This window comes from Ascidia mentula, chromosome 1 (assembly GCF_947561715.1).
Source record: "Ascidia mentula chromosome 1, kaAscMent1.1, whole genome shotgun sequence".
Classification (NCBI taxonomy): Eukaryota; Metazoa; Chordata; class Ascidiacea; order Phlebobranchia; family Ascidiidae; genus Ascidia; species Ascidia mentula.
Window position 1 is genome coordinate 21594558 of NC_138566.1, and position 13015 is coordinate 21607572.

At 36.8% G+C, this 13015-nt stretch overlaps 1 protein-coding gene across 5 annotated transcripts; it reads left to right on the forward strand.

The window, feature by feature from the left end:
* The first annotated feature begins 339 nt into the window (after window positions 1–339).
* On the forward strand, window positions 340–12958 carry LOC145887711 (protein Hook homolog 3-like). Of its 5 annotated transcripts, none has more exons than XM_082978898.1 (23): window positions 340–488; window positions 624–709; window positions 1009–1081; window positions 1297–1347; window positions 1670–1802; window positions 1877–1941; window positions 2304–2471; window positions 2694–2756; window positions 3176–3339; window positions 3412–3522; window positions 3837–3954; window positions 4031–4144; window positions 4431–4541; window positions 4847–4995; window positions 5438–5578; window positions 6764–6851; window positions 8103–8137; window positions 8218–8300; window positions 8401–8479; window positions 8924–9053; window positions 9535–9606; window positions 10244–10368; window positions 11545–12958. In XM_082978898.1, exons 1-23 carry the CDS (start codon window positions 447–449, stop codon window positions 11606–11608), a joined length of 2265 nt encoding a protein of 754 aa, XP_082835024.1. In that variant the 5' UTR covers window positions 340–446; the 3' UTR covers window positions 11609–12958. The 5 variants fall into 5 exon arrangements, with proteins under 5 accessions (XP_082835024.1, XP_082835026.1, XP_082835025.1 ...); XM_082978900.1 differs by having other exon boundaries at window positions 11736–12958; XM_082978899.1 differs by having other exon boundaries at window positions 11902–12958.
* The last annotated feature ends 57 nt before the right edge of the window (window positions 12959–13015 follow it).

Genomic DNA, 13015 nt, shown 5'->3' on the forward strand with positions numbered 1-13015 from the left:
ATCCAAATTATGAACATGATTTATTTAAACAAGACTTTAAAAACACAATGTTTCTCCGTTTAATGGCTGGTTTGGGCCGTCGTAAATATACAGACCGGTCATCCGCTATTATCTGCTAAGTGACGTCATGATGAAGATGGTAAAAGAAGAAAGTTCAGTTATGGGCCGTGTGATTTGTTTTTCGTTAATTTTATGTGTCCTGAAAGTAAGACAGTTTGTTAGTCAGTATTGGAGTAGTAACTTACTTCAACTGTTCATTTTATAAATGTAAAATATTGGAAAAGTTTTTTAATAATCTTTGTTTTCATTTGACCCGGTTTGTTTTTGTGTGACAGAATCACAGCAGTGTAAATACGTATTACATTGATACACAATAAGTAAGGTTCCTGAAAGGACTGAATCGGTTTATGTAGTGTCTGGATAAACCAGGCAACCAAATCGGAATTATGGTGGATTCTTCGCAACTGTGTGACTCTCTAATAACATGGGTTGGTGCAGTAAATACTGTAATTTATGTTTTAAAGGCAAGATTACCTTCTATTATATGGACGTAAACATATTATGATGTAGGTAAATCTTGACAATGTATGAAAGTTTTTAATGTCCAATATTTGTCAATTTAGATATCAGGGTTTGAGATATCATCCCCAAACAGACATTTGCACGACCTGATTGACGGAGTGGCGATGGCCAAAATTTTACACCAAATGTGAGTTATTGTGTGTTATTATATATTATGTCCCAAATTGGAAAGTTTGTTATTTGCGCAGAGAATTTTGTTTCGGTGATCGTTTATCATGCGGATGATTGCAACATTTTTTTTGTATGGATTACCAGTAAATCTTCGCAAAAGTTTTTTTTCAATCTGGTATATATATATACATATCGAATACCAATGTGAATCTCATTTATACATGTTGAAGTTGTTGCTTACAAGTTATTCCTAGTATAATGGAAACATGCAATTCTACCTGGATAATATTTCAGTTTTCCTTTAAATTCATACAGGGATGCTGAGTTCTTCAGTGAGGCTTGGTTGGGAAGAATAAAAACTGATGTTGGAGACAACTTCAGGTTAAAGGTAGGGTGACAGTTATTCATGCAAAAGCTTTGTGCAATAAGAATGATATTTAGAAGTAAAAGAGCTATTTAGAAGTAAAATGTTTAGTAATGATAAAGTAAAATAATGAGGATCCGCTACACATTCAGATGTCAAATAAATTAGATTCATTATTGCTTGGTTGTTTCATATTTTCTCAGTTGCTTGTTTGTTTATTAGTTTCCATTCTTTTCTAGACAAACAATCTTAAAAAGGTTCTCAATCATATGGTTGACTACTTCAAAGAGGTATATATGTCATGACCTTCCATTGTAATTTTAACATACATGTACAATGAAATAAAATTAATGATGTATGTTAATTGTAGCTTATATACTGTCATAAAAGTATGTATCATTAATTATTTAGGTCGGGGTTAGTTGCAATATTTAATGGGCCACAAGGCAACAAAAGTCCATTAAAAGTTTTTAAACATGCACAAAGTTTGTTAAAATTTGAATATTTGATGCATGTACAACAGTAGGTCAGGACAGGAAATTGTACAATTTCATTGTAGTGCATGTAGAACGTGAGACTGAACTGTGGCGTTTGTTTCTTTATGACAAATAGGTCAGTGGAAACCAGATAGTGGGCTATGACATGCCAGATGTTTCACTCATCAGTGAAACAGCCGATAAACGTCACCTTGGAAGGCTACTGCAATTGATGCTTGGAGTTGCTGTAAATTGTCCTGGGAAACAGCGTATGTTAAAAAATATGTTTCTAACCATATAACACATTAAATGTTGTTTGTCAAAATAATTAATCTGTTACCAGATTATATTGAAGAGATTATGAAGCTTGATGAAGATGTGCAGCATGTTGTTATGACTGCAATTCAGGTCAGTGGAAGTTTTTGTGAACAAAGCTAAAATTGTGTACCCCTTGTAGCCTACCAACATGTCACTTAGTAGCCAAACTGGTCATTGACATGTTGTGGTAACTAAAAATGTAATTAGCTCGTACTTAATCTAATAGTGTTCTGTCCGGATTCCACAAAAAAATACCTCTACCTAAAACATGTATTTTTGTTACAAAATATCTGGATAAAAAAAATTGTGTTATAAACTGCATTTTCGTTTAAAACAATCTTACTTTAATATTTAAATGTTTTTATTCTATTATACAATTAGTCCATTCTAATCTTTAGTCAACACTTTATAGTTTAGAATTAATAAAGTCTAAACTGTACGTTTCCTCATAGGAATTGATGCAACATTACCGATCCCGGTCAGAGTCTGTGGATGGGGAAGTCCCAGTTGCTGCTGACACTGATATTTCACGGCAACTTAAAGCATTGGAAGGAAGGCTTGCCGATGCCATGGCAGAGAGAGAGGAAATGGCACAAAGATGCCATGACCTTGATATGCAGGTGAGGAATTAAAACGTCTAAATTGTGATGTCTCACATGTACAAATTATGTCCAAAAGATCAATTGTACCGGATAAAATTGGTGATTTTTTTTGCAAAACAGTGCATGAAAGTCCATTTTATTAGCACTTGTTTTGCTTTTCCCAAAAAAATATAGGTAGACAATTGTACCTGCTATATTATAAACTTTAAATTATTGTAATTGTAATGCAATACTGATTAGCTTGAATCTACATCTTCCAATTTGCAAAACCTGCGTTGTGACTACACAGTACTACATGACAAGGTGATATCAGCAATGAGCAGCACCAATCAGTGTGTGTGTGTGTGTGATGGTCATAACCCTGCATCCAAGATAATGACTTGCCAAATGCATTGCTCCATTTCAATCTTGATTGTTGACACTTTTGAGCCAGTTCAAAGTCATGCCATTTCTATGATGACAACATTTTGCATTTGGGTTTAAATCACTGTCAGCATCATGTGAATGAACATGCAACATTTATGTCCTGTTTTTATAGAAAAATATTAAAGCTTGTTTAAGATTTTCTTTTCTAGGTTTGTACTAAAAAATCTTTTTTGTACTTTAAATTCTATTCATTAGGTTAAAATTTAAATAATTAAAGTTTTTGTGAATGGTAAATATTTTACTGTGGACGCATCATTGCATAAGATATGTGACATAATGCTGTAATCATAACACAGGTGGCGATGGTCCATGAGGAAAAAGCCAATTACCTCCAGGAGAACACAGAACTCCGACAACGATTAAACCAACTTGAGAACTTAGATGATCCCTCATCACCTGCATCCCTTCGTCACTCACAGATGATGAACCAAATAGCGGAGCTACAAGAAGAAACATACAAGTAGGTGTTGGTTATGACATTGTGATGGTGGCATTCTGTGTGTTTGTTATTGTTGTCGATTGTTTCTGTTAGACTGGAATCATCAAGGGATGATTACAAGTTAAAATGTGAGGTGGTCGAGCAGGAACTTATCGATACGCAGAACAGGGTGGATGAACTTGCCACTTTAGCTGAGGAATCAAGGTTTGTCAAATGAAAAGTGGAACTGTTACTTTGTTATATAATAAATGACAATTGACAAGTAATACCAAATGAATTGGTTTAGTAAAAGTATATTTCTCATGTACTGTTAAATAGTATAAGTATAATCCTAACTGAATCTACTCGCACCATTGGCACCCTGGGAGGCTGTAAATCAGGCACAGAAATACATACTTTTACTGTTTTTTTTGTTTATTTAAAAGTATGATTTAACAGATTCTAGTAAGATTGAATATGTGTGAAAATGTTACAAATTCTACTTTCTTGTAAGTTTAATACCCATTGATTTGCAATAGATTATTAAAAGATGAGATCGACTACCTGAGATCTGCATCGGAAAAAGCATCAAAACTAGAAGGGACTATCGAAACCTACAAGACAAAATTAAAGGAATTGGGCGACCTCCGAGGACAGGTATTAAAATTAAAAACAAAAATTGTGTGGAAATATTTATATATTATTTGTTCATTACCCACTTCTTGTACACCAGGTTAAGCTCTTAGAAGACAAGAATACCTCTTATATGGAAAGAACAGTTGACCTGGAGGAAGAACTGAAGAAAGCAAATGTAGCCAGATCCCAACTTGATACGTACAAGCGTCAGGTACTTTAAGATTCATGTTATTATCCAGTGGTTCTAAGAAATGTTTATTTTTTTAAAACATGTTTTGATATTTGAGGTTCTTTGTCAGTTTTGCATAGTTTCATCATGTTGAATGTCTGTTGCTTCCTTTGTGTCTATTTTGTCACCATTTGACCTGGGTTCAACAATTGTTGTCAACAGTTTGGATGGTTGCAGGGTACCACTAGCATTATTACTTAGCCAACCATCTTGCATTTGTCTTCACTCAAATGGAATCAAAACTTACATTCCTGTGCTTGTAATAAAGGTGATCGACCTCCATAACAAGCTTTCAGAGGAGACAAGGAGAGCTGACAAGGCGGAGTTTGAAATTAAGACTCGGACTGAAAAGATCAAAAGTCTTGAAGGGGAAAAAGATGTAAATATTTCACAATTTTTTTGATTATCCAAAAGCATACTATGTCCAGTGTGACATCCCAGCTATTATTCCCAGATGTGTACTTATTATATTCACATTATTTTCTCCAAAAAGCTATATGAGAAACAATCCCAAGTCATATGTATCAGTGATACTGGCAATGCCAAATTGTAGGCACAATTTATATATCAGAAAAAAACACAATCATGGCAACAAAGGGGATTTTTTCTCACATAACTTTGTTGCCCATAAGACTGTTGGATGATTATAATATTTTATCTAAGATTTCTATTTATCTCCTTTAGAGGTTGCAAACTGAAAGAAATTCCCTCCTTGAAACTAACGAGGAGTTGCAACTCAACTCCCATCAAGGAAACTTTATGAGCGAACAGTTGTTAGGATCTGGTGAGCCTCCCGGACATGAAACTGTCAACTTTTCTCCACTAGAAATCAAGTAAGTGTGACTCATTTTCACAATCACAGTTTTTTCGCATTATTTTTACATTTTGCTGAACAGGAAGAGGATGAACTTTTCCAAAAGCCAAATTTGTGACATTTCCAATGTTTCTGAGATAGTGGACATGTTTAAAATAAGGTCAAAATTGTCAGGGCCACTTGCAACAGAATGAAAAATGAATCCCGGGATCGATTCACAAGCATTTCCAATTTGCTGTATATATTAGCACTGGATAAATTTTAGTAGAAACCAATCATAGTTAGTCTATTAAAAAACTCCCTGTATCTGATTACTTGGCATGATTCAAACTGTGGGGATTGGCTCTGGATATTTTAGCATGACCAAAAAAGTTCCAGTTTTAATAGGACAGGGATGTTTTTGAAGGCCTAGCTTGCAAATCAATTCAACGCCACACTCACAAAACTCCTTGATTTGACAGAGAGAAATTGATCCGCTTGCAACACGAGAACAAGATGCTGAAAGTGCAGCAGGGAGAGCTGGGTGACGAGAGGGTGACATCACTAAGCAGTGACCTCGAACTTGCGAATGCCAGAATCAACGAACTTGAAACAGAGACGAGGTGCCTGAATAATTGATCAAGCTTTTTGTATGAATCCAATAGGACGTTCTGGTTGTAAGGTTCAAATCCATGATGGGTGGATAAATGTACCTGAGTTTGGTTTGTAAAAGTTTCCTCTTCCATTTAGCATAAGTTGGTGGTTCTCCAAGTGGGAGCTGTACCCAAATGATGAGGTGGTGGGGGATTTAGGATATTTGTTGCAAGTGAATTTATCCAAACGTGATTTTAAATCAACACAAAATAAACTGAAACTTTGAATCAGACAAATATGCCACCCATCATGAGGCATAATTAATATTAACATTAGGTAAATAGTGATTAAGTTTTAACAAACTTTTTGAGCATAAATATCATATCATGCAGTAAGGGACCTCAAAAAAGGAAATACAAAATGGATTACACAATCCAATGGTTATGTTCTGCCGAGACAGAAATTTAGCCAAATTTCACTGCAACCTTGTATGTTATTATGTATACATTGTTAGTATTTGAATAAGAAGCGTGGACACAAAGTTGTTCTAGTAACATTTAAAATTGAATTGATGGTTAACTTGTGTCATGTGAAAGAAGTGCTGCTGGTTAGGTAGATTTCATGAAGTAAAAACATTTTATTGCTACATTGTTAGTAGTTTCAACTAGAGCTCTTGCGTTTTTCATAACCTTGATTTAAAAGTTAGTTTAAACTCACAAGTTTGATCATTTCACAAATTCTACTCATTTAAAGACTGTGACCAATACACAATAAGCTGGTTGATTATTAACATAGAGTGACACTTTGCAATGGCATACTACAGTATGTGCAGAATTTACTGCAGCCATAAAACAGTTTAAGCACCCTGGTATGCACAGTACTTAGTTAAAGTATTTGGCATGGATAGATTTATTTTTATTGCAATGCACAGAGATTGAGTGTGTGCAAAGTAATAGAAATACATCTCACACACAGTCTGTCAAAAATGGTCTGATTTTGAGCTTTGTATGTATTTAATTGAGTTATTGAAGTCAAATTCCACTCAAATAGAATTAGAAGACATTTAAAACCAGTGTAACAATAATATTGTACATAAACACAAAAAAGTTTCACATTATTTAAATACTTTGAAGCAGAGGAGACACACTCAATTTTTCACACTGTGTTGCAACTGGTACACCCTGGTACATTCTAACTATAATCAATTTATGCAGATTGGGTAGCAGACGTGTAGTGGAACTTGAGGCACAGGTCAAAGATCTACAAGATGAGTTACAAGTAAAAGGAGCCAGCTCTGAGGATGTAAGTTATTGTTATACTTGTAATAACATGTTTTGCTTGTATTACACCTTGAATTTTGGAAAAGTTGTACTTAAAACCTTCGACACTTCAACATTTGTTTGGTTTTGTGTTTTTAAGGGATGTCACCTTTGTGTATTCATTTCTGTGTAAATATCACCTTGTATCTACTTTATAATTTTTTTTACAAGTTTTACACAAAACAGAAAAGAGTGCCCCACATTTTTCACCCAGTTTTTTTGTGTTTATTTATTCATAGCATGCAGAATGTACATTTTCAGAATGTTGTCACTCAGTAAATGCTCAAACTAATATAGGGCTTGGGTGTTTATGAAATGATGCAGCAAATTTCCGAACAGTTTTTCTATGGTCTACGTATAGATTTAGCAAATATAATTTCAAATGTAATTTTGGGGTCGCAAAACAAAAACTTCTATAATGGAATGTGTATAATTTTTTTTTTCTAATGTATGCTACGTCCTAGATGCTGCACAGAATTTTTTTTTCGTAAAAGGAAAAAAATAGTTTTAGTAGCCTTGGTGTAGAGTATAGTTATTTTGTCAAGTAAACTGCCTTGATGCATTTCTAATGGCCGTATTAACATGTTTCTAAACCTGCCCGTTGTTACAATAACACACATGGCCTTGTCACCTGTGTGTGATAAGGAATGGTGCATGACAGATTGTTCTTATTTTGCATGTATTCGACTTCAGGCCCATGTGAGTATTTTGTGTTGTCACTAGTCACATGCTTTCTTGCATTATTGCTGCTTCTTTAATTTTGCATGCTTTTGTTTTGGTTATTTGTTCTGGAACAATTGTGTAATAACATTGTTGAAATTAGGAAGATGATTTCAAAAACAAGTTGCTCTTTCAAAATTTAGGGTTTTTAGTGTTTCTTATAATTTGCTTTAAAAAAATTTTTTTTTAACCTATTGCAAGTTCAGGGTCCACAACTAACATACTTTTTTTTCATTAACAAAGCTATAATAAAACAATCAAGTTCCAACCTTAAAATTTACATTACTTGTATATTGCTGTTTCATATGCGAGTCATTTATCACTTGTGTGTGATTGACAAACCCATGTTTTCAAAAGTAAAATAGTTTTGACCATACATTGGTTTAAATATTCTTTGCAATTTTTTTGATGCCAAAATGTCAATAAGCTGCTTGTAGATTGCTTTAGTTACTTTATCACGCTATTGTCTTTTTATTCTTAAAAATCTTTACACATCTGCTTGTATTTTTTCTAGAACCAAGCACTGCGCCAAAAATTGCAAGAACACAAGTAAGAACCTCGTAAAACACAAATAACGGACTTCCCTTTCCAAACCCTGTAATTTCCACAAACATTTTCTTGTATTGCAGAAAGAAATTGTTTGATACAAACGACGAACTTCAAAAGAGAAAAGCTTACATCGAATCAGTCGAACCTCAAATTGCTCAAGGCGGTAAGTTTCTCTCTGTTTCACTAACCGAAGTCTCGAGCAACGGATGAAACGAAATACTTTCTGTGATAAAAGTATGGTAAAACATCTTGAATTTTTGTAGATAAGCAAATCACGGAGATGAAAGATTTGTTAAAGAAAAAGGAGGAGGACATGAAGGCGATGGAAGATCGTTACAAAAAGTACGAAAAAGGCCAAAGCTAATCATTACAAGCACATGTCTCAATTTCTGCTGTGCTCGTCATCAGTGCAACTAACTGACTGAGTAGCGACTAAGCGCCCACAAGGGCAAGCAAATGCAGTCACGTACATATATTTTCTATTCCGTGCAATAAACTTCAAATTTTGCGCACCTAAAAAATATTATAGTGTGTTAAATAATGTCTGGAAATATTTTTTCCAGGCTAATCTTATTACTTTTGATTACATACACTTCTGCATGTTACTGCGCCTTTTAACAAACGTGCGATGAACCAACGATTTTGGAACCAAATAATACCAAAAAGTTATTTTTAACATTCGGACACCGCCAAAATTTGGTTGTTTTATGGGGACATAGAGTTAAATTGCAATGTGATAACGCCAGTGTGGTTCATACTCGACTCACAATATCTCTTTTGTCGCAGGTACCTTGAAAAGGCGAAGAGCGTCATTCGCACTCTCGACCCGAACAAAAATCAACAGAACATGACCCCTCAAATCAGCAAACTAAAAGCTGATATCCAAGAGAAGTCAAAAATCATCAAGGAAATGGAGGTAAGGTTTATTACACAGTGAATCGGCGACACAGAGTGTTGTATGTACGAGATAATATCGTATTGGTTTCGCCATTGTGTCCGCATGTATTCTAAAAAGATCAAGTCTGTTCGGTGTTGTTTGCACAAAACGTATGATAAATGCATAGCTCAAAGCAGTTTTTAACTGTAGGACAAAGGTTGCGTCGTGTCTTTGTTGTTAAGACTACTATAGGGTGCTTCGCGCATTTTATTTCTATATCAACCTTTAGGCTGTTGCACTAATAAAAAAACAAATTATTGTTATGCGTTATTGAAAAATGTCAACATTGTTTGTGCAATTATGGGTTATGACGTTTTGTTGACGATAAGTACTTTACAGATTCGTTAAAGTTAGATCTACTGCCCTAGGTAATAAAAAAACTCAGTCTATATGTCACGTGTCATCACAGCGTGGCGGATTCGGGCGACTGCTTCACGGTGTATGTTTTTGTGTTTTACAGAAGGACACCGAACGTATGAAGTCAGTACGCGACCAGGAGGAAAAACTGATAGTGAACGCATGGTACAACATGGTATGTATCGCACCATCTCACCTTGTCACAACAATACAGTAAAATTGTACTCGAGTTCGACGTCTTATGCCACAGCTATCAGTGCCAGTATTAAATGTACTCTTATTTAACTCCAGTGGATTGTCACGGTTCACTTTCTCAAAGTAACTAGTTTCTGGAAAGCAGGTAACCACGAGATATTTATTGCTTGCTCGACAAAATCCAAAACCCACAAGGTCCAATTTGCCGCCACACTTCAAGGTTACTTCGTGTCACTGTATAGCGTGATGTTCACCACATTGTACCCTCCAATTTCTGATGCTCAACCTTATAAGACTCAGAAACTCGGAGAAACAAATCCCCGTTTAACTTAAGTCCCACATAGCGTACAACTAAACTTTACCGTTACGTTTGCAGCAAATTTCGTTCGTTATGAGCTGTAGACAGGGTGTATACACTGTTTTACCTGTAAGTTCTAATCCAAGCTATTGACTGTGGCACTGTGCTAGCTTTTACACTAGCAGACACACAGATTTCCACTTTGTGGTACCTTTCGGTCAAACTTTCTTATTCTATAAAATAAGGCAATGCGTGGACGTTGCAATTCGACTGCTATTGTCCCAGTCTTATTTCAATCGCTTCCAATTCATATGCACAGGGCATGCAGATGCACCGGAAAGCTGTGGACGAACGACTTTCCCATACCAGCCCAGGTCAGTCATTTCTCGCCCGTCAGCGCCAAGTATCTTCAGCGCGTCGCTCTCATCCCGGAACAGTGCAGAGGTAAGAGACTGTGCTGGATTGTGGTTGGGTGTTAATGCACGGAATTACTTTTGTTCGTTTACGTGTTTTTGGTTTATTTTTTTTCGGCGGCGTGCGGTGTTCTGCATGTGTGTGAAACCGCATGCTGTTACTTCGTCTATAATATCTAATTTTTTAGTCCCTTCCTTTACTCGTTTAAACTAAATCGAAATTTCCACCATCTTCAGAACAACGTTTGTACAATCGAATAGTACGATCCATTTAACTCTGCTAAGCAAATTTTAAAAGACAAAGGCACACGCAGACATGACCAACATTTTGCGTGACAAACTCCGACACTAACCCACGCATTTTTTGTTTCCTTCTTTTGCATGAATCAGCTACCTGACAACGGCAAGCAACTAGCCCCGCCCTCGCAACCAACCTCATCTCAGCTTGTTTTGTGTTGTACTCTTGTTTTATTTTTTGAGTGTCAAGAGACCCAATAACATTACTAACATTGGTAAGTAGTGACGTTGCCGAACAGAGAAAATGTCCGATTTGAGCCCGTGGCGTTGTATAAAAAACGTTAATAAGAGAACAGTCCTTATTTGAACATCGTTACAATAATCCATAGAAAATATATGGTCATGTGAGTTTGTCACACGCTTTGACAACATATTTAATCCACGTCACTTTGCTAATGTATAAAAGGTGTTTTACCGAAGAATGACCATGGAACATGGTTGATTTCTGTAGTATCGTGCTTAAAGAAAGAACCTTAATGTTATTGGTTTTGGCAACGTCACTGCCTACTCTGCATGAACCGTTCATTGCATGACTCGGAACGTTACAACATAAAGGTGCTCTGGTTTTCTTTTATTACTTTTAGTGTTATCATTGTAGCGATCATTAATCCGAATAACGTTGGCTGAATATGTTATGTTCACCTGCATACCTATTACATACATATAAACAGCCGTCGACAGCTACATAGTGCCTCACACAACACACAGTGTATAACCACCTACAAGGCGAACACACAATGCGCTGACTGCATTCAACAACACCAGCACTACGTCACAAACCCCACTGTTCCAAGTTCGGTTCTGTTACTTAACATTGCGCGAGATTTAACATGCCTTGGTTCTGTTTGCTTGCTTTTGTGTTCATCCAATTTTCGTTCACACGTTGTTTTCTTTACGTTGCCGCATGCAGAAAGGAACCCGAACCGCCGCGAAACCGCCAGCCCGAGACACTTGCATCATGGACGTACATGTGACATTCCAAAATAACAGTGGCCATCCCCATTGAAATATTTTAGCCATTCCCCTGCACTTGTATCGCTTTGGCAGATTGTCAAAAGCTCACAAAATATCGCCCCATATCATTGCTGTTATGCTTGATAGGGTGCTTCAGCGACTTGGCGACACCTAGCGGCTAATTCAAAAGGAAACGCCGAGATCTTCAGTGGTTACGTTTGCACGTCGGTTTTTATTTGGTTACGTTGATTTCGCCAAAAGATAATTTTACGAACTTAAAACCGTTGACCTCTTGACCCGGCCCTTGCTGCAGGGACCTCGACGTGGACACTCTCCTTTCGCACGTGTCATTTGTCGTGTGACGTCACCAACACCGAATCGCGTCGCTCTGTCGTCATCCCTATGCATTCATCCGTGTGTCGTCAAGCCAAGCTTGTCTGTGTGTGATTGTCGTACTGCGCATGCGCCCGTTTGGATGCCATGGAAACAGTCGTTGTGGTGACGTGAGCAAGGCATTTTATACATTGTGTCCTTGAAGATGTTTCTTCAAGGCCAGCAAAATGTGTATTTTGTTTTCGGTTCTTTTTGTACATTTTGCAATAATATGTTGATGCTGTTTCGCCAAAACAAATGCCGGTTTAAAATGCTAATTATTATATACGTTAATATTTTTAAAACAAGTGGCATGAAACCCAATCGAACGAAAATAGTGTTAACTATGTGATCAATATTCGTTTTAAAAATTTAATTCCCAATCGGAAACACCATATGGCAGACAACTAGCACTGTCTCGCTTAACTGTGCAACCTGCAATGTCGGCACCAACAGTTCGCCACGATCTGCCAACCCTGTTTTTCGTGTAATAGGCAAGTCCATTTCCCTGAAGCTGCGAGGCGCGACTACGTCACTTGGTGGGCTTAGGACTGCCTCAAATTTTGCTGCTATCTTCTCTACTTTGCCAAGCTAGCCACACCTCTTATTCTCTTCTGCCGTTTTCGCAGCCTGTTTACCGGCACAGGCACTCGATTCATTGCACCGTGCAGCTTCTAGAAGCACGAATCCGCTGCTGCGTGTGGTTATTGTGATTGTGAAACGATACAGATGCGTTTGTTGTGCAAATCTCTAATGCGTATTATACCTGCTGCGATTCTTTTATATATGAACCAAATACCATCGCACCGTCGTGTTTTTACCCACTAAAGTTTATCGCTCTAAATCTTAGAATGCGAATTCCTGTATTTATTGTCGTCGCCCGATCGTTGCATTGCTGCTGCGATCACAATTACTAACACAGTGACATTTGCCCTTGATGAAGTGTCGACATTTGATCTAAGGGCAATTCTGGTTCGTGCCAGTCCCAACGTGCCTTTCATATATATACATATATATATACATGCGTGTACATCGACATTACAGACTGTTCGGTT